The 20700-nt window shown below is 61.7% G+C and overlaps 1 protein-coding gene across 10 annotated transcripts; it reads right to left on the minus strand.

Annotated features, from left to right (window-relative positions):
* Nucleotides 1–1394: 1394 nt before the first annotated feature.
* PGAP2 (post-GPI attachment to proteins 2) lies at nucleotides 1395–20478 on the minus strand. Of its 10 annotated transcripts, XM_052812632.1 has the most exons (6): nucleotides 18367–20022; nucleotides 18097–18271; nucleotides 16193–16445; nucleotides 12983–13089; nucleotides 3656–3786; nucleotides 3273–3405 (listed from the first exon to the last, which is right to left on the minus strand). In XM_052812632.1, the coding sequence occupies exons 1-6, from the start codon at nucleotides 18660–18662 to the stop codon at nucleotides 3273–3275; spliced, it is 1095 nt and encodes a 364-aa protein (XP_052668592.1). In that variant the 5' UTR covers nucleotides 18663–20022. The 10 variants fall into 10 exon arrangements, 7 of the variants coding, with proteins under 7 accessions (XP_052668588.1, XP_052668587.1, XP_052668586.1 ...); XM_052812628.1 differs by lacking the exon at nucleotides 18367–20022 and adding an exon at nucleotides 20393–20478 and having other exon boundaries at nucleotides 1395–3786; XM_052812627.1 differs by lacking the exon at nucleotides 18367–20022 and adding an exon at nucleotides 20412–20477 and having other exon boundaries at nucleotides 1395–3786.
* Nucleotides 20479–20700: the final 222 nt, after the last annotated feature.

Raw genomic sequence — 20700 nt, forward strand, 5'->3', positions numbered from 1 at the left:
CAGAGACCCGGCACCCGCCACAAGCCGCCTTTGTTCCCCGCTGCCATTTCCCGGCCAAAGCCAGGGAGCCGGCGTGGGCGACGGTGCCGCGAGGCAGGGTGGCTCCGGCCACATCCCATCCCCGTCCCCGTCCCACGGCCTCCCGGGGGCCAGCGTAAAGCGTGGGCCCCCACCCCGGACCCCCAGCCTGGGAACCTGCGACACCGGCATGGCCCCGGGGGGCTGCGTGCTGGTGGGCTTGCAGGTCCCGGCTGCACCGAATCCTGCTCCCTCCGTGGGGGATCCCCACGGCCATGTCCTGCTCCCACTGCATGGTCCCGTGAGGGTTGTATCCTGCTCCCACCGCAGCAGCAAAAGCTGACCTTCATCCCTACTATTGTCCGGAGGGGGCTGTTCTGGGGGGGGGGGGGTGAGTCCCCTCCTTTGGGGCCAGAGCTGCAGGTGGGGTCACCGGCACCCGAGGGGCTGTGCCACCCCACAAGCTCCCACGGGCAGGGTGGACGGCAGAGCCGTGGGTGCCACGGTGTGGGGCTGCACAGGGTAGAGCTGGGGGCCCCCCCTCCCTCGCCGGGACGCCCTGCGCAGTCGGGGGCACCCTCGGTACACCCGGGGTGCCACAGCAGGGATGTCCCTGTGCCCGGGACAGGAGCTGGCCGGAGGTCTCCTGCCAGGGCAACCAACACAGACCCCCCCATCCTCAGGACTGGCAGGGTGCAGGCAGGGGCTGCAGCCCCCGCGGGGGGGCGAGGTCCCACCCCGGTGGGGTATATGGCAGAGGAGTGGGTGCTGGGACGAGGCGGGGACCCCGGGGTGGGATGCCGAGAGAGGCAGCGGGATGCAGCCCTGCCCTGGCCCCGGAGCAGCGGGATGAGCTCATGGCTGTTCTCCTCCCAGCTGCAGCGAGGTCAGGGCCCCGCCACGGCCCCACCGCCCCAGCAGGAGCCCCCAGCACGGGGCAGAGGGAAACCGAGGCCCGAGGCAGCTCCCCTGCCCCCTGCTCAGCACCGTGCCCCGTACACCAGCTGCGTCCGCCCCAGCCCTCCTGGCCCCGGGCTCCGCTCCCCCAGGCTGCACTGGCCGCTGGCCCCCGCAGCCAACTTGGCGGCCCCCGGGGCTGGGTGGGGAGCAGAGCTGTCAGCTGTGGGGTGGACTCAGCCCGGGAGCGCTGTGCCTCCAGCCCGGCTCTCTGGTCGGCTCCCAGCCTCGCCCAGCACCCAGGGTCCACGTCCCGCACCCCAGCCCCAGCCCCCGGGATCCACGTCCCACACCCCAGCGATCCGCATCCTGCACCCCCGCCCAGACCCCACCCGGACCTGGGGTCCCAGGAAGGGACGGGACCCGCTGGCCGTGCACCGGCCGGGCTGCGTGGAAGCGGCATAGACTTTGCCAAGAGCTCACAAAAATACTCAGTGCTTTATTTCAACCTCAAAACCAAGGCGCAGACGCTGCCGGCGGGCAGCACACCACAGGCATGCAGGCAGGGGAGACGGATGGAACCCGGCACGGTGCGGTGGGAACACTCACGGATGGACACGCACAAGGCAGGACCCGCTCGAAGGCCAGCCCGGGCCCGGCTCAGCCAGGGCCACCGGCCAGGGTGCCGCAGCTCCTGCTGGAGAAGGCTCTGCCCGAGCCCCGGGAGCGCAGGGACAGAGCGCTGGGGGACATCCCAGGGGACCGTTGGTGGTGGCTGCGTTCACGTGAAGGGCGGCTGCAGGAACCCACGTCGGTCCTTCGTGGCCACGCGTAGCGCAGGGTGAGCCCTGGCAAGCACAGAGCTCGCCAAATTCCAGACGGCTCCTGGTGCCGACAGGCTCAGCCCTCTCCCCCTGCCTGCAATCGCTGCCCATTCCTCTTCCAGAGAGCCTCTAGGAGCGAGCCCTGTGCTACCTCTCCAAGCACAGCACCGGCTCCCCGGTCCCTCCCTGTGCAGGATGCGGCCAAGCCCTCCTGGGTCATGGCCGTGGCCCCCGTGAGCCAGAGCAGCAGCAGCCCACTTCCACTAGTGCTGCCCAGCCCGGCTGTGCACGGGGAGGAGCAGAGGAGCCTGGGGACGCTGCCAGATCCCAGCTCCCACCCAGACGGCACCACCGCCGTGTCAGCCCCATGCCCTGGCAGCCAGAGCCCGCAGATGGGGGGTCACCACCAGCACCCTCCTCCCGCGGCAGCAGCAGCACCGCTGGACCCCAACAGTTCCCAGCTCAAGCCCTACGGCACTGGGGAAGCCGTGCGGACGTCAGAGTGAAGACCTCCAGCACCAGTCCACTCGCCCTTCCTCCCCAAACTGGGCTTGAACCAGAGCCCAGCACCCCTGCGAGCACCCTTTGCTTGCTGGAGGGGGCTTCTGGGAAAGGCAGAGCAGGAGAGCGTGGATGCTCTCAGCATCTGCTGTGCCCCGTGCACCCCTGCGCTCACGCCCTCCTGCCTTTCTCCTGTACAGTCTGTGCACAGGCTGGTACGTTCGAAGACGCTGCCCTCCCAGCGACACAGGCACGGATGAGCCGGGACCCTGCCCCAGCCCCGGACGGGAGAGCAGTGCCCGGGGCCAGCCCCCAGCCGCGGCTCCCGTGCTCACCCCAGGCTCGGAAGGAGTCCGGACCCAGCCCCAAGCACCGCGCTCGCAGCATGGGCCCGGCTCTGCCCCAGCCCCAGCCCTGCAGCAAAGGCTTTCTAAGAAGACAAGGCTGCAGGCTGCTCCGTTTTGGGAGTGCAACCAGAGAGATGCAGGGGCAGAAAGTGCTCCTTCTCCTGAGGCTGCCTTAAGCTTCGAGGCCAAAAAGGCCACCAGCCCTTTTTGAGGACCTTGGCCAAGGACCCCCAGCCTGGAGGAGGAACCATGAGACCACCCAGGCAAAGCAGGGGCAGGGCAAGACTCGCCCCCGTGCCCTGATGCTGGGAGCAGAATCCTGCTCTGTCCGGAGCATCCTCCAAAGAAACAGTCAGCAGGTACGTGCCCCTCTCCTCTGTCCTCCTGCCCATCCCGGTAGGCAGCAGGGAGCAAGGGCAGGGAGTACTGGCCTCGAGGGTCCTCAGCAAGAGCCCCCAGCTCCCCTGTAAGAGAGCTCCAGGCACAGCCAGGGACCATGTACAGACAATTGTGGGGTCCGGGACCCCGGGATGATCCTTGCAGCAGCTCCACAGCAAACGCTCCAGCCCCGGCCCTGGGGGCAGCAGGAGAGGGAAGAAGTTCTCTGCCTCCCCCAGGGGAAGAGCAGCCCCCACCTGGCACCGGCATCACGGCCAGCACACGGCCGGCTGTGGCACCAGGCCGGCTAGAAATGCTTGTCCTCCAGCAGCGAGCTCACCACCAGCTCCTTGTTGCCGAAGTCCCAGAAGGCAGTCATGTGGAAGGCCATGTTGGAGAGGACAACCAGGTACTCCAGGAAGGCGAAGATGGGGTGTACACTGGCAGAGGAAACACAGCAGGTGAGGGGAGCCTGCAGCCAGATCTGCCCCGGGGAGCTGGGGGATCTCCTGAGGCACCCCTCCAGGGCAGCAGGGGGGCTCATCCCCTGCTTGAACCCAGGTGGGAGGAGAAGGGCGGCCAGGCACCTTCTCTCGCGAGGGAGCTGTCTTTGCCTCTGTCCAGGGATTTGGCAGGCAAGGTGTCACCCCAGCCCCTTCCCCATGCACAGCCGAGCCACGGGGGGACCACAGCCCTGCCCCAGCCCCCTTACCTCCAGGGCTGCAGTACCAGTTGTGGTGGAAGTAGACGCACACGGCAAACGCAAACGTGATGAAGGTGAAGAAGAAGAACAGCTGCTTCCACTTGTATGACTTGCGCTCCTGGAAGAGGCCAAGAGTTGGGTCACGGCCCCAGCAGGTCCCCCGGTGCCTGCCCCATCCCTCTCTCCCGGCACGGCAGGGACCCGCCGAGGCCACGAGCGGCTCAGCCCTTGCCCCTGCGGACACTGGAGGTGCCAGAGCAGCCACCCCCATCCCCAGGGAAGCTCTGCCCCGGCCCCACCGCAGCCCTGGGGACGCGGGCAGGTACCAGGAGCCCCTCTGCACCCCGGCTCCTTGGGCACAGCCGTCCAGGTAAGGACCATGGGCCGCATCGGCTGCTTTGGCTGGGCTGTGACCTGGGGACACGCGGGGGGATCACAGCTATGTGGAGATAAACCCAGCTGCTGCCCGGGCTCCCGGCACCCCCGAGGGCAGACTGCCGTGGGGGGCTGCGGCATGCCAGCACATCCCACCCGGCTCTTCCCCCGGGGACTCGCTGCTGCAGCCAAGTAAGGGGCGATGGGAGCGATGGGGGCCTCCGGCACAGTCTGACACCAACAAGCCACGCGGCTCCCGGCGAACGTGGGCAACCCCAGCAGCAGGAGCACCCGGCCACCGTGGTGGTGCTGGGATACGCATGGCACACAGGGCCCTCGCAGCTCTCTGAAGATGGGCCAACGGCTCTACCAGACGGTAGATCCTCCGGCTGCGGACAGGGCGGCTGCAGGTGGCCCTGGCTCCCCCGAGTGCTGCCCAACCGCCCCGGCACGGGGAATTCACCGGCGGTGTGCAGGAGGCGGCAGCCGGCGCTGCACCCCCCTCGCTCGCAACTGCGCCAGGGAGGAGGAAACCACATGAAGGGGCAGCAGCTGGGGCAGGCGCCATGCTGGAGACGTTGCACAAGCCGCCCTGGCACCGGGGGGCCCCATCCTGCCCCCCCAGCACCACCTCCGACAGCGCAACGGGTGGGAGCAGAGCAGAGGGCTGCTGCCAGCAGCCCCCCATGCCCCCAGCAACGCACGGCTTGCTCCTTCTGTGCTAGCAGAGTCCACCCCCCCCACACACCAGCAAAGGGGGCAGCCCAGGGGGCCAGCCCCCACCCCTACGATGGGTTCCCCAAACCCACCGTCCAGTCTGCAGGCTGCCCAGCACCCCCCGAAGCTGGAGGCTGCGGGTGCAGTGGCCCCCCCCGGGAGCCATGGGGCTGCGGTGGGTACCAGCTCCAGCCCCCTTCCTTTCTTTCTCCCATCAGGCTGAGCATCACGGATAAAGAAACCTAAAGCCCTGGGGTGAGCAGGGAGCCCCCGTGGCAGAGGAACCCCAAACCGCAGGTGGACGCCAAGGAGGGCGCAGGGGAGACCCCAGCATCTCCATCCCAGCACGGGGCGGCCAACACGTGGAGGAGCCCTGGGGCAGGGGGGCTGGAAAAGAGGGGGTTGGCCCCATACGAGGGGACCAGGGATGCCACAGATGGCCCAGACACGGGCTGTTATTCCCATTTCTGGGTGGGTGGGGAATTTCCCCCTCGTCTGATGTTTCACCTGAGACAAAAACTCCATTTTCAGGGACTGCTGAGAATAAGGAAAATTTAAATTGCCCCATCACACTTTCCATTACCCCCCGGAAAGCGTGCCGGCAGGCTCAGCCAGCCACCCTACGAGCACAAACAGGTCACGGCAGGGAGGAAAACCCAGAGAGGAAGCACGGCCTCACGGTTGCCTTCGCCATCTGGGGACGTGGGGCCGACGCAGATGCCGCCTCCGCCCCGCAGGGCCCAGGCAGGTCCTTTCCCACCGGGGCTGACAAGGGTCCCTCTCCCCAGAGGCCCCCCGGAGCAGGGCTTCCCGCAGGCAGGAGCAGGCAGCCCTGCCTGCAGCCCCCGTCCACCTGCCCACCGGGAAAGAGGAGGCGGCTGGTGCTCAGCCGTGAGGGTGGGGGGCCAGCGGCGCGGGGTGGGGTGAGCAGCGGTGCCAACCCGGGAGTTAAATAACAATGAGCGGCCGGGGCTGAGGCGTTATGTAAAGTTTCACACCGGAAAATCGGGTCACAAAACAGCCTTGTTTTCATCCAGGTCCCACGGCAGCGGAAACGGTTGTGCTACAAAGCGGCGGCTGCGTCCCGCTCGTCGTAGCAAGGTGAGCGGCAGCTCCCCGCCGCGCTCCCCTGCGCAGCACCGCGCCGTCTCATACGGTGCCACGCTGTGCTGCGCTGCATTGCATCGGGCTGCACCCTGGGACGCGGCACTGCATCATACGGCGCTGCAGCGCGATGCACTCCAGGGCACCGTACGGCTCCGAACCGCACCGTGCTGCACCACGCCACTGTACTGTATCACGCAGCGCCTCACCGCATCGCGTTGCACGGCCCCCGAATCCACGCCTTGCAGGAGGCTGCTGCGTGCAGTGGATTTAAGGCACCCCCAGATTCCTGGCGGCCGAAGGCTGAGGGGCCACAGGTGGGGGACCCCCAGCAAAGCCAGGGCCACGGGAAGCGGTGACAGCAACCAGCGCTGCCCGAGCCACAAGCAGAGCGGCAGGCGTAGTCCACGCTGGTGAGCAGACAGGCAGCTCATCTCCATTGGGCACCAGCAACTACCAAAGCTCCCACCACACCGCCTGAAGTGCAGGCATGCCGGTCCCTGCCTCCTCCTCCTGCACCAAGGCAGGGGGTAACGCTCCAGCTCCCACATCTCCATGCTCCTTCTCGCGGCAGCCGGCTGTCCTGTCCAGGCTGCCCATGCTGCTGCAGGGACCTTCCCTGAGGACCAGCGAACGGTGCCAGGTTTCAAGCCAGCGGCTGCTGAGAAACCTCTGTTCAGCATCGTGGGCATCTGTCACGACATGTGCCGCCTCCCGGCCCCGCGCACCCCTGGGGACACCCTGCAGCAAGCAGGCGTAATCCCCCGGGGCGCTGGGCTGAGCTGGACGTGCCCTGGCATTAGGGATTAACACCTAATTATCCACTCACCTCTATAATCCCCGGTCAGGCTGGGCCCAGCCCAGGGACTTGCCCTCCAGGGAGAAGCAGAGGATGAGCAGAGATGGCACCTCTCCACCCAGGAGGACCCAGAGGTGCAGGGTCAGGGTGCCAACGGCGTGAGCCTGGGGTGGCTGCTCCTATGGAGACACCCTCGGGGTCCTGCAGCAGGACGAGGGGCAGCACAGGGGCAGGAGACCCTCAGGTTAGTGCCCTGCAGGGGAGATGGCAGCTCTAAGCAGCCTGGCAGAAGGCTGAAGCCTCCACACCTGAGATGAAAAAGAGGGATAAGAAAATCCCAAGGACGCGGAACGAGCGACTGCGAAATGCTCAGGACACACACTGAGGCGGGGAAGATGGTTTTACAGCCTGGCAAACCCAGAGGGAGAGAAGTGCACCCTTCCTTCCCCTGGAGGGAAGAACCCTGACCCTAACCCTAAGCTTGACCCTGACCCTAAGCCTAAACCTGACCCTAAGCTTTAACCCAGCGCGGTGCAGTACAGAACCTGCTCCCCTGCAGAGCTGGGGCAGAGGGATGCTGGGGCAGAGGGATGCTGCCAGGGCACTCCCATGCCTGGCGCAGGCAGCAGGCATCGGCCACCAAGGCATGGGGTACTCCGAGCTCAGCCGGTTTCAGGCTCTCCCCGGACCCTTGCTGGGGCTGCCGGGCTGGCGCAGCTGCAGCTGGCAACGCTCAGCTGCCAACCCCGGCTTCGCAATTTCCTCCTGCCAAGACAGACTGGGGCACCTGGTGTTCCTTGCAAGCCACTCCGGTTTCATGCAGCCCCTCACCCTGACCCAGCCCTCCGTAGCTGGATGTGTGTCTGGCCCAGAAAACCACAGACAAATTATATTTAGTCCGGCAGCTTGCAGGCTTTGAGCTGAGGCACATTCCCCGTGCACACGAAGGTGAGTCAGGAGCCGGAGGCCAGACAATGGGGGAGAGGAGAAGAGACCGGCTGCACCAACCCAGCCCAGCAGGGCTAGCCCTGCAGCCCCAGCCCGGGACACTGCCCTATGCGGCTCCGAGCCTGCAGAAGGCATCCAGTGCCTCCTTCCCCCATCCCGGGGAAGCCCCCAGCCCTGCAAACGCAGCTCCAAGGGCTGGAGGATGGCTGCTGTGAGCAGGCAGGTAGGAAACACCAGCAAGGAGGCACAGAGACTCCTGCTTCTTCCACTGCCTCTGGAGAGGAAGACGATGGACCCTGCAGAATTCACACCCCAGTTGCTGATGGGGACAGGGAATGCAATGGCAAAGTGACATTCATTCAAAACGCAACAGCTACACTCTCCTGGGACCTCCCAAGCACCGGCTCTGCTCCTGGAGCTGTCCCTTCCTGGGGACAAGCAGCACCCTGGAGGCTTTGTGCTGCACACTGGTCCCAGCTCCCCCTCGAGCATTTCTGGCTCCTCTGCGGTGAACCCAAAGACAAACTGCCCTAGCACTGAGGGCTCAGTGATGGGATATTTATAGAGGGCTTGTGTGACCTACCGCCACCACCCCCATGGGCTGCTGTCACTAGACTGCCGGCTAGGCGATGGTGTTACCGAGGAGTCAGGCTGAAACCACGCGTGTTCACCGACCGCCTTTGTGGTACCCTGTGCACGGCTCCAGCAGCAGCTGGAAACTCAGCTCAGCTGTCCTGCTCGGGCAGCGCAAGCAGAAATGGCTTAACCAGCGCCGAGCGGGACAGGAGCGGCAGCAGAGCGAGCAGGGCGCCTGCCAGCCAGGCACCGGTCAGCCCCTCCATGCTCACGTAGCCGGGGTTTGCAGCCGAGCAGCACCTCTGCTTTCACACTTGCTGAATGAGATGCTTTCCAGAAGCTGCCCGCCTGGGGCCGGGCTCAGCCTGCATGCCCTGCGGAACAGGCTGACTGCAGCCTGGGCTGCTGCGGGGCACAGCCCTGGTGCCAGTGGCACAGCGGGACCCGGCTCCGGTGATGGGCCTGAAGCAGCCGGCCCGGCGGCCACCGTGCGGGTGTGTGAGCGTCTCCTGGCTGAAACGCAGCCACTAGTGACACCAGCCCTGGGGCAGGGGGGAAATATGTTTGCAAACAAGAAGTGAAACTGCTCTGCTCTGCTGCACTGCTCATCATCTTTGCTGTGGCAGAGCCAGCTGTGGAAGGAGGGTTTTAAAGGGCACATAGCTGGCCAGGAGCAGAGAATGACTGCAGAGATGCCAGCCAGGGAGGGCGATGCCACACCAGCCGTGGCCAAGCATCAAGGGCTGGATGCACTGCCTCTAGTCCGCTATGATCAGTCCGCAGCTGGAGGCTCTCTGGCTCCATTTCCCTTTTTCCCCTGAGCTCTCTTCTCTGCTTTGCCCCTTCCCCTCCTCCTCTCAGCCTGCTTTTTCTTCCCTTCCGCAGAGCTTTATTTTCCTTTCTCTCACTATTTGCCACCTTGCAACTGGAAACCATCTGTACTTCCCCATTACGAACAAGTTCCTCAGCACCTTCCTGCCCTTGCAGAAAGGCAGTTGCAACACGAGCCCCGATGAACGCGAGGCTTTTGCAAGACCAATTCCTGTCACTCACGCACAGAAACTCCGGCAAACCTGGGGAGCTTCTCCCCCTCCGGCAGTGCTAAAAAGCGGTGCAAGACACAGGGCCGGAGAAGGGCTGTGCACAGACCCCCTGCTCCCTCCTCCAGATGGAGCAAGAGGAAGGCTGGGTCCGGCCTTCCAGCTCCTCACATGGAGTTTGTCCTGGAGATGTCCCCAGGTTCGGTCCCGGAGAACCTTAACCTCCCCCTGGGGACCCTCGGTGGTTTCCTCTGCTCCGGTACCCTCAGCTGAAGAGGGAAGGACGGGACACCGTGGGACCAGAGTCATCCCCCGCACCCATCCCCTTCTGCCACCACCGGCTCCAGGGCCCAGGGTACCAAAGGTGAACAAAAAGCCCCCACAACCAACACGAACGGAGCCAGAACCCAGCCCCGAGACGCCGTGACCCGCAAGAAGAGATCACTTGCGCCCTGCCCTAAAACGGCCCGGCAAGCCTCCGGCCTGGCCAGCTCAGCAACTGCCCAACTTCTCCCTGCTCCTGCTGAGGCTGGCAGTTCCCGTCGGCCGCTCGGCTCGGGGCGAGGAGGATGTGGCGTCGGCAGCACCGCGCTCGCCGCGGCCCCACCGCCCCTCCCCTGCCGAGCCAAGCAAGCCGCTGGTGTTGCAGGAGCCGAGCCCTGCTGCCACCAGCCCCGAAAAGCTGGCATGGAGCTCGAGGAACTCAAATAGCGGGATAAGCCCGGGGAGACCCCGCCCGGCCCAGAGGAGCCGCGGTCCCGTGGGAGTGATTCACAACGGGAGCCCAACTCGCACACCGTGGGACACCGATGGAGCGACAAAGCACATCTGCAGAGCGCCGATAAGGGCGAGCGCCCACTTATCGAAGGATGCCACCCGCGGCCACGTGCCCAGCGGCGTGCCAAGCCCTTGGCCCGCTCCGTCCAGACACATCCAATCTGACGGCCGTGCCACCACCCCGCAGCGCTTTCCTTTCCGCAGGAACTCGCCCGCCGCCCTCGCTCCCCGGGCGACAGCTCCATCTGCCGACACGTGGCCCCGCGGGGAGCTGGTGCGGGGGACGCCGCACTCCCAGGAAGGGGGACAAACCCTGGCTCCAGGTCAGGGCTGACCCCAAAGGGGTCCTCTCTCCGTGGGGGGGACCACGCAACCCTGCAGGCAGCTCCCCTCCATCAGCAGGGCCTTTCCAAGATGGGAGGAGGAAGCCGTGCCAGGTGGTGGCACCGTGCTGGGGGGTGGCACGTTCAGCCAGGGCACCGCTGTGCCCCCCTGCGCTTCCACCCAGGGATGTGCTGCGGTCGACACGTCCTCAGAGGGGGCAAATGCTCCTTTGCTGGGCTTGGGCACGTACACCAGGACACAGGAGTGCTCCAGCACAGCTTGAGCCCTGCAGCATCGGGGAGAGGGTAAGCAGCCCCCAGCCCAAGCGAGTCCTGCAGGACAGGGGGCAGGTTCGCTGTGCCCCTCGCCCCGTGCCCAAAACAAGCCACCCAGCAGCACCAGAGCAGATGCACAGGCTGCTCCAGTGGGTGCACGAGAGCCCAGGGGACAGCACCCAGTGACACCGAGCCCATAGGCTTTGTGGGTGCGGGCTGCTCCCCCAGCAGAGCCCCAGCAAGGCCCCCATCCCACAGCAGCTTCACGGACCAGCTGTGGACACGCAAACACAGAGGATGGGCTCTGGACAGCCATGCCAGCACCTCCCACCCGCTTTCCTCAGCTCCTCGGGAGCAGGTAATGAACCAGCCCCAGCAGGTGACGTGGCAGAGAAGGGCGACCTGCAGGCAGATGGCGGCAGGGCACACCGGGTCAAAACGCCGGCGGGACTTTGCTCACGGTGTTCCCTAACACGAACTTGGGAGAAACCCACCTGAATAACCAGCAGAGAAAAGCCAGACATTTAGAGGCAGGCTGCTCACCTCCCTGATCCGATCCTCTGGCTCTGATGCTGTGATGGATCAGGGATGCGTTACACCAGAGCTCTCTGCCCACAGCCCTTGCTACACGCAGCGACGTGTACCCATCACCATCGGGGCATGCAGGCTCAGAGCTCAGCCCAGGGAATGGCCACCATGCCCAGCTCACAGCCAGCATCTGCTTTTTTGCTTTCCACGAGCTGACAGCAGGACTAGCGCTGCTGCTAACACACTGCAACCAAAACTCACGGGCTTGCTGCAATGCTACAGTCTGCAAAGGTGCATCACCTGCAGACAGGAGCTCCCCAGGGGTGACCGCTGCTTGGGGAGCCGTTGTCTGAGGTGCAGTGCTGGGGGAAGAGATGCAGGGGCTTGGAGTTCTTGCCAAAAAAAACCAAAACCAAAAAAACAAGACAAGCCAAAAAAGATGAAATAAATAAAGAATTCCACGGGAAAGCCACCAAGGAGTGACTGCTGAGCTCCCGTTAATCCCCATATCACCAGAGACAACAGACCACTTCCCAGCAAGAGGGGAACCCCAGGATCCCCAAAAGTCCCTTTCATAGGGAATCTTGCAGCCAAACAACTGCTGGAAGCTTCTCTTCCAAGTGTCTGAAATAAGCCAGCAAGGGGATGGGCTCGGTGAATTGCCGGAAGGGGATGATAAACAGCCGTGATGGAGCAGGAACCTTAGCAAGGCGCTCTCTGTAACTGTCCGAGCAGACCCCACGCACAATGCTCATCCTGCTCATACATGGGCAGCGTGTCTGAGCAGGTCCCACGCACAGCACCCACCCTGCTCCGTAAGCAGTCAGCTCATCTGGGCAGACCCTGAGGACAGCACCCATCCTGCCCTGTATCCCTGTACACAGTCCCTTCCAAGACGCTTGCTCCCAGTCCTCGCCAGCTTCCTGACCCCAGGATAAGGGCACACACCTCCAACAGTTTCCCCTAAAGGTCTCTGCTTTGCAAAGCGATCACCTTCCTGGGGCAATGCAGTCCAGGGAGCCCTGGGGACCCTTCCCCATTTAGTACTGGGGATGGTGAGGGTTGGACTGGGGATCAGCTGAGCAAGACACATCACCGAGGAGAAAAGGACAGAGAGGTCCAGGGAGCCCAGAGACCCAGACAAAGCTGAGCATACAAGAGGCACACATGCGCAGAAGGAGCTTTTACATACGGAGTTTCAAAGCTGAATGTCCTGCCCTGCCTGCCTGAGGCTCTGCCGGTGCCCACGGTCCAGCACTCATGCCACAAACCAGCACGGCACCAAAGCTGCATCCAGGCAATGGAGCCAGAAGGCCCTGGCTGGATCCTCTGCCTGACCTGCCGCACGACCAGCGAGTCCCTGAGCCCACCGGCCCCCTCACAGAGAACAAGACCCACAGCCAGCCTGCTCAGTGCACCGATTTCTGGAGGAAAGGGATAACACAACATCTGCTGCCCACTGCTGGCAGCTGTTCCCAGCTTGCAGGACCAGCAGGTTCCCTGTTCCCCAGCACAGAGAAGCCAGTTTCAGCTCAGAAACAGGCATCCTCAGGCAAGGAGAAGGGGTCAGCAAACCCGAACCACGGGGACAGTAGTGGGGCAGTTTTCAAAAGTCAGCTCTAAGTGAAAACCAGAAAATAGGAAATTAAAAGATTCCTCCCCACTTTGTTTTGGTAAACCATGAATTTTGGTGACCATCTTTCCCAGTTTCACCTGCTGGTGTTAACTCCTTTAGCACCCAGTTATGGTTATTTCACAAGTGAGCGACAGCTGAAGCCCTCCACCGCCAGCCGAGAGCCCCCTCCCCAGCACCCAGCACTGCACGGAGAGAAGAAAGGAAAGTTTCTGTACCTCGGGACTTACTGTGTGTTTCTTAGTCATTCTCCAGAGGATGCACGTCAGAAGCATGTGGCCCAGAGCCGACGTGATAAAGACGATGAAGGCATTTTCGTGGATTGCTGAATCAACAAGACAACAGGTTTCCTGTTAAATCTGAGCCAAGAGCACAAGGGGAACGCAGGACAGGCTTTGGGAGGGTGAAAGACTGCTTTCTGCAGGATGCGGTCCTGCTGGGAGTCCCAGCACCCAGCAGATGCTGTGCCCCCAGCATGAGCAGCAGTCCAGGGACCCAGGGTCTTTGCAGGAGACAGGCACAGCATGGCTCCGCACCCCCCGCAGAGAAGGGGAAGGGGGATTTAATAACAAAGCTGCTGGTGCATGCCTCGCTGCTCCCTGTAAGCCTGGGGCTGGAGGGGGATTCGAGTTGCAGGAAGACTTATCCCAAAGGTGCCAGGAGGGTGTTTATGTGCTCTGGCACCCGGTCTGAGAGTCTCCATTGCTTCACATGGCTGTAAGCCTCTGGCACCCTTGAGAGCAGCTCAGCATCACCACTACTGTTCTAGGGATGGGGAAACGGAGGCACGGGGTGGGGGGGGAGTTGCAGAGTGAGCCAGCCCACGATCTAGAAAGGGCCACCTTCTGGCTTCCTGCATTATCTGACTGCCAATTAACAGTTGTCATCAGCCTCATCACCAGCACCAAGGCCACCTCATGTGTCACTGAACTAGCCCAGATTTAGAGTCAGGCTGGAAGTACAGCTGGAGCAACACTAAGCCAGAGCAGCCCACAAAACCCCAAAGCCACACACAAAGCCCATGCAACTTCAGGTAAGTTATTTTCAGATGAGTGCTTCTGTGTAAGAGTTTCCCAGCCTCTTCTCCAGGAACTGAACCATAGGCTGAATTCCCAACCACCTGAACGTAAGAAATTATCTTCCCTGCTTCCCCTCTCGACTCCAGGGGAAGTGAAACCACACGAGGAGCAATGGTAAAGGCAGCTATTAGAGGTGAAGACGTGAGCCGTGTCCTGCAGAGACGATTAACCTGAGCCCACTCTCATCTCAACATGGCAGCCAAGGTCTGAAACTTTCCCCACAAACCTGAGATCAGTCTGTAATAAGGATCTGAGATAGCTGGGTTAGCCTCAGCTCTCAGTGCGGCTTTTGCCCAGCCACTCTGCCACATTTCAGTCTCCTCCTCGCAAAGCTCTGCACAAGGCAGGCAGAGCCATTCAGGTGATGATGTGCTCTGAGGTATCCAAACCCCAAAAGAGCATCTGAATTTCTTAGGGTGTGCTCCCAGCCCTGACACGTTTGAGAAGCATTGCCATCAGGTCGGTCTGCAATCCCCTGCTGTGGTGGGGGCAGCTGGGGACACCGGCAGAGGCAGGCAGGGTGGCAATGCGATGCCTCACCGTAGGGGACAGGGAGCGCCAGCAGGAGACAAGGAAGGTGAGCTGGACAGGAACACCCCCTAGACCACAGACCTCCATCAGCTGGAGGTTCATGTCCAGCTATTCCAGGTCACTGGGCTCCACGACAGATCTCCATCCTCACCCTAAAGGCTGGGGAGGTCCTTGGACTCCGTTCATGACACCGCAGCCCTGAAGCCAGCAGCCTTACTGGTAAAGGCCCAGTGGAAGCCAGTGAGCACCCAAAGCGGGGGAAGCTTCATCAGACGGACAGCCAGTGTGCCTGTGACAGGCCCCAGCACAGACTGCTCTGGGCATGGCTCCCGAGAGATGAGCAGGTGAGCAGAAAGGCAATAACCACTGCACTGTGAAAGACAGAAGCATCTGTGAGCAGGAAAATAAGCAGCATGAGCAGAGAGCTGTCAGCTGTCTCACCAGCCCGAACAGTGTTTGGGCTCATGCACTTGTTAGCTGTTTTTCCTGGACAGCCTGTCGTTTTGGTGGGCAAGATGCAATGTCTCCAAAGACCTGCTTTGACAGAGAATCAGGACAGCGCCTGCACTGCTCTGCTCTGCGCTTTCAATGTGAAACCTTGCTCCGATGGCAGCAGTGGGCTGGAGGGAGCCTCAGACATCATCCACCTGGTCCTCTGCACTGGGACTGGACCCATCAACCCCACAGGCATGTTCCCAGCCTTCTTGGAGGGCTCCGGTGGCCATAGCCTGTTTCCAGTTTGCTGCTTTAAGCAGTTGCAAGGCTTCCTGATCCCCACCACATCTGCCTTTCGAGAGCTTGTTTTCCTCACCCATTGTGAGTAGGAAGATACTCTCAGTACAGTATCAGCCGCGTTCCCACCTCCCTACCTCACCTCCCTTGCTGCGAGGAGACAAACTCTATTCTGTCAACCTCCCCTCATCAGCACCTCTCCAAACCCTCTGTTCTTGGAGCTCTGGCCCAGCGTCTCTTTGTGAGACCTTGTGACTACATCCTCCAGTGTGTTCCCACAGCCGGATACAATATCCATCATCATCACCTCAAACTGTGTGCAGGAACAGCCAAAACGCGACTCTCCTGCTGAAAGTCCCGGAACTGGGTTTGTTTCCGCTGCAACAGCACCACCTTGCTGGCTTGTGGATTTGAGTCCTGCCAAGTCAATCCCCAGTGCCTTCTCCAGATTTTAGGATTAAACAGTGGCTGGATATCATCACTGGCACTTAAATTAATTTCAGATGAGACCATGTGGGAGAAGGGCATTTCCCAGCCTACCATGATCGTATTCTGCACACACTGATTTAACCTGAAAAATTCTGATTTTGTTTTCAGGTCAACACAAGAAATTCTACCCAGAGAGTTTTGTGGGAGGGTATTTAAAATGCAGCTGGAACAGAGCGCGGGCTGGAAGCCAGCTCAGAGCCAAAGCCAAAGCTCAGCAGTGGAGACAGAGTGGATAGCAGGGACGAGCGCTGACCTGCCTTTGCTCAGCTGAGGTGAGACACATTAAGCATGGCCTCGGCACACAAGTGGGAGCCAAGCACTAAAGTCTGATCCTAGGCTTGATACAAAAACGCAGCCTACGGTTTCAGCCAGTTATCAGCAACCCAGAATTTTGGGAAGAACACGGCTATTTGCACATAACTTTGCTCTATAAATACTAATTTAAATAGAACTTTTTTTTTTTTTTTAAAGTTTTTTCCCCTCCAAACTGAATACTTCCAAAACACTGGCGTGAAGCAGAGCTCTGCAAAGCCTCGGCAGCCACGAGCTAGACCACCAGCACAACGGTCAGCACAGAGCGTGGGAGGAGACACCTACCATAGTTTTCAGACGAGGACACGTACGTCAGAATAAGGAGGGCGAAGTTTTCAAGCAGGTTGAGCAGCAGGTTGAAGTGGCACAAGCGCAGGTAGCGAGGGTGCGAGCAGTGGCAGCTCTGGTAGTGGTTCCAGTAAGCGACTGCCACCAGGAAGCGGGGAGCCGAGTGGAGGCCGATGCAGAGGCGCCAGACGTAACGCTGGGGAGTCTCGCCTCCGATAGCGGCACTGATGGAGGGGAGGTAGTTAGGGACCTGGAAGAGAAACAGCGGCTCGTGGGGAGAGGCATCGGGAGCGTGTCATATTGTTGTATTTATAGCCCTCCAAGACTCTAAAACTGGGGTTTTGGGGTTTTTTTCCTAAATAAGTTTATTGCTATTTCAAAAGCCGAGGAACGTAATGTGGCGGCAACCCTGGTTCATCCCCAAGGACCACGCAGCCCCCAGCCCTGCTGGGACAGTCCCCAGGTGCTGGGGTGCCCTGCTCATGGTCCCGCTCAGGTTTCTTAAGCTTTATACCTTTGACCTTTATTACTTCCCTTTACTCAGTCATGGTCCCCCATGTCTTCTGTGCCCCCAGGTTTGGGGAGAGAGGAGAGAAGGGTGCACAGTTTTGTTAGGTCAGCTCTAACGGAGAAAACTGATAGCAACAGCAGGCAAAGACAATGTTCAGGGAGGAACGCAAAAGCAGGAACACCATCAATACAGCCCCAGAATAAACTCCCAACCTCCAGAGTTTCACAGCTCAGGGACTTCCCAAGCCAGCCACGATTTCTGTGCACCGGGTAATCCACTCTTCCACGATCCTGCTCAGTCTCCCCTGAAGCCCACGCAGAACAGTGCATCCCCAGCATCCTGCAGAGAGGCGTTCCCCAGATCAGCTACTCTCAAGGCATCCAAGAAGGAGCTGGTTCCTCAAGCAGAACCTGCCACCTCCATACAACGTCCCCTACTTCTCATACTGGCAGAGGGCGAGCAGTGGATCCCTCTCTGCCGTCTCCAGGTCAGCCACAACCTCAGAGGTCTCCGTCTCCCCTCTCCCCACTCTCAGCCCAGAGTTTCTTCCTGTGCGCAGCTGAAGAGCCCTCGCTTCACCACCCCAGGAACAGGAGCTGCGTGACACCGTCCTTGCTGCCCTGCCCCATACACCTGAGTGGTGAGGAGGGGACAGAACCACAGGCTGGGTGTGCACATTACTTATCTCTCCAAATCAAACCGCCCTAGCATTTTGTTGCTCCATCACCCCCCTCGGCAGCCTGCCTCGCCTTCCCTGCTCCAGGATCTCAGCATAGCCATCAGCCTGTGTCACTCCACTGCGTACGGTCATGAGGAACAACACAGACCCCATAAAGCCCTGGGGTCATCTCCTGCTGGTGTGAGAATGACTCCTGCCCTGTTCTCAGCTTGTAACCAGCTGCTTATCCGTGCTTGTGCCGTGGCTGCTTGAAAGCCCTGGGGAGGAACCCGATCTCATCCCTTTTGGAAATCCAGGCAATCCCTCTCAACCCCAGCTCCCCAGGCATGTGCTTGTGACTCCTCTGAAGAACTCCAGCAGATCTGAGGGGCAGCTATTCCTTTTATAAAAACTGGGCTAACTCTTCCACAAGACAGTATATTTATCTGTAGCTTTACTAGTTTTATTCCTTACCGTAATCATCACCAATGTGCCTAGTATAGACATCAGCCTGACCAGTCTGTACTTCCCTAGGTTGCTTTTAAAAAGCTGAAACCTCAGTTGGCAGTCCCGAGGCATCACAAGTACATTAAAATAAAGCAGTTTGTTCAAGATCCTGTAACACTTTTGGTGGGAAAGCCTGGAAGAAGAGAGGACCCCTGCCACCCCACCAGCTGCCCCAGCCAAGCAGCCACAAACTTGGAGAACATTCTGCTGAAGAGAGTCGCTTACCCCGCAATGGGTTGCTGTCGTCTCCTGGAAATGGAACAGCAGAGACCAGATCACACAGAAAAGGAAACCAAAGAGTGGGCAAAACACAGTCCCAACGGCCAGCGTGGTAAAACGGAGCCGGAAGAGGATCCCATCTCGATCCAGGGGCAGCGGTACCTGTAACATCTTGATGGACCTGAAGACAAACAAACAAGCGAATGTTTGATGGGGATTCTCTGTCATCCTGCAAGGTCCAGCCCCAAACAGCCCTGGGCAGGGATGCACACATACAGCTGGCAGAGACGGCCTCTCACACCCGTGTTTAACAGCCGCACAGCCCTAGGGCGGGCATCAAGGACAGGCAGCCGAAAGCACCGTTCTGGAGACGAAAGCACTGTTCTGGAGACGCAGGAAGCCCGAGACTCATGTGCAACAGGGAGCAGGGCCAGAGCAGTGGCCGGGAAGGAGCGGGCAGCGGGACGTGTGGGCAGCAGGACGTGCAGGCAGTGGGACGTCCCACACTGTGCTGCAGACAGCAAGACCGATTTGGCTGGAAAGGCACGTGAGCTTTTTTCAGCAGGGTACATCTATCCAGACCGTTCCCGGGCTAAGCTCAGAGCTGCCGCGCAGGACAGCGCTGACATAGCGAGGGCACTGGGTGCTGCCTGCCGATGCTGCTGCAAGCTGCGGTTCCTCCACCGCGTCCCCAACCACCCACGGCACTGTCCTCACTCCGCTGCGACTGCGCCGCAGCCCCGCATCCAGCACCGTTCCAGCCGAGCGCTCAGCACCTTTACAGGCAAGACTTCGGCTGCAGGATCAGGACCTTGCAAGCCCTGCACCTTGCACAACAATAAAGCCGTGGCTCATCAGGTCGGGCAAGCTGGGACAAGCAGTTTATCAAGCCTGGCAGCCTGCCTCCGGCTCAGGGCTCTCCGTCAGCTCGGTCCCAACGCTCGCTGGCTGCTCTCTTGCCCTCAGCCACGGCTGTTCATCCTTTAACATTCCCACGCGCCCTTGGCCGCAGCCCAGCTGCCCTCAGACCGACGGGGTCAGAGCCACGTTAAATCAGTCCCGATCACCACACGCGTCTTCCTTCGAGCTCTCCTCTCTCCGCGGTGGGCCCCGACCTCTCCTATCCCAGCAGGCTCCCCTCTGCCTGGGGACAAGGGCCACCGAGCAGCCCAAACGAGGGGCTGCGACATTCTGCTCCAAGCGAGCAGTTCGGGATCCCTGCCTCACCTCAAGGCACCGTGCAGGCTCCAGAACAAATCCGATTTATAGACAATCCCTCAGAAGCCAGTTACCAGCGAGGGCAGGAGTCTGGGCAGCTGCCCCAAGGCAGCACATCCACCCCCCTCCTCCAGCACCATAAGCACCCCCTCCAGCACCAGGGACCATCCCTGCCAGCGCTGCGCCCACCTCAGCAGCCAAGGGCTATGGAAAACACAGCTCAGCCCCCTCGCCTGGGCTCTGCCGCTGCTCTACAGGCTGCTGCGAGTTGGGGGGAAGCGGATTTATTTGCAGGATAAAAGCAAAGCAAAAGGGAAGCTCTACTGTGGCTCTGCTGGAGCCCTTTGGGGTCAGGACTGCAGCAGACCGGACCGGGGGGAACGGGATCCCACGGACAGCCCAGGCTCGCCTCTCCGGGATGCCCCCCCCCGGCAGCGACCCCCACCCCGAGGGGACACCCCTGAAGGGCAGAGCTGTCAGAGGCAGCCGTGCTTCCTGCAGAGCAAGGCCCAGGTTGGGGGGACGGGGACCCTCGCACCCTGCACCCCCCTGGAGGGGGGGGGACACACACCGCACAGCGTGTCACGGGGATGTCCGAGGCAGGGGGGTGTCCGTGGGGGACAGCCTTGCGGTGGGGGGGACACGGGGACGACAACACACGGTGACCCTGCTATCCCCAAAAAGGGAGACCCCGCTTAGCCCCCCCACCCCTCTCTTTGCCCAAAGGGGGCAAATAAAAAAGGCAAATCTTTTGTGTCACACGCTGAACAGCCCCGAGCCTGCCCGGCACCCCCCACCCCGTAGAGACAACCCCCCCGGCACACCCCAGCCCCTAGAGACCCCCGCCGGCACCCCACACTCCCCCGGAGACCCTCCCCGAGCGCCCCACACCCCCCCGGGACATCCCCGGGGACCCCACAGTGCTGTGACCCCCCCCCCGGTACCCCACATCCCCCAGAGGACCCCCCCACCGGGTAACTCCCTCCCCCCCGAGACCCCCAGGAGCTCACAGTGCTGTGAGTGACCCCCCCCCCCCCGGGCACCCCAACCGCTCTCTCAGACCCCCACCACCGCCCCCCCGCACCGCTCAGCCCCCTCCGCACAGCTCCATGCCCCGGTCCGGTCCGGCACCGCCACCACGCCTCCTCCCCTTCTTCCTCTTCTTCCTCCTCCTCCCGCCCGCCCCTTCCTGCCGCTGCGGCCAGGCGGCGGCCGCCCGCCCCCCGCACGCCCCCCACCGACCAAACCACCTCATCGCCTTCGCCCCTTCACGGTCCCTTTAAGGCTCCCGGCCCCGCCCTCTGCACCGCCCTACGCAAGCGCCCGAGCTCTCTCGGATTGGACCGGTGTGCAGAATTCCCGCCCTCAACGCCCCGGATGTTGGGCTATGCT

This window comes from Harpia harpyja, chromosome 17 (genome assembly GCF_026419915.1).
Source record: "Harpia harpyja isolate bHarHar1 chromosome 17, bHarHar1 primary haplotype, whole genome shotgun sequence".
Classification (NCBI taxonomy): Eukaryota; Metazoa; Chordata; class Aves; order Accipitriformes; family Accipitridae; genus Harpia; species Harpia harpyja.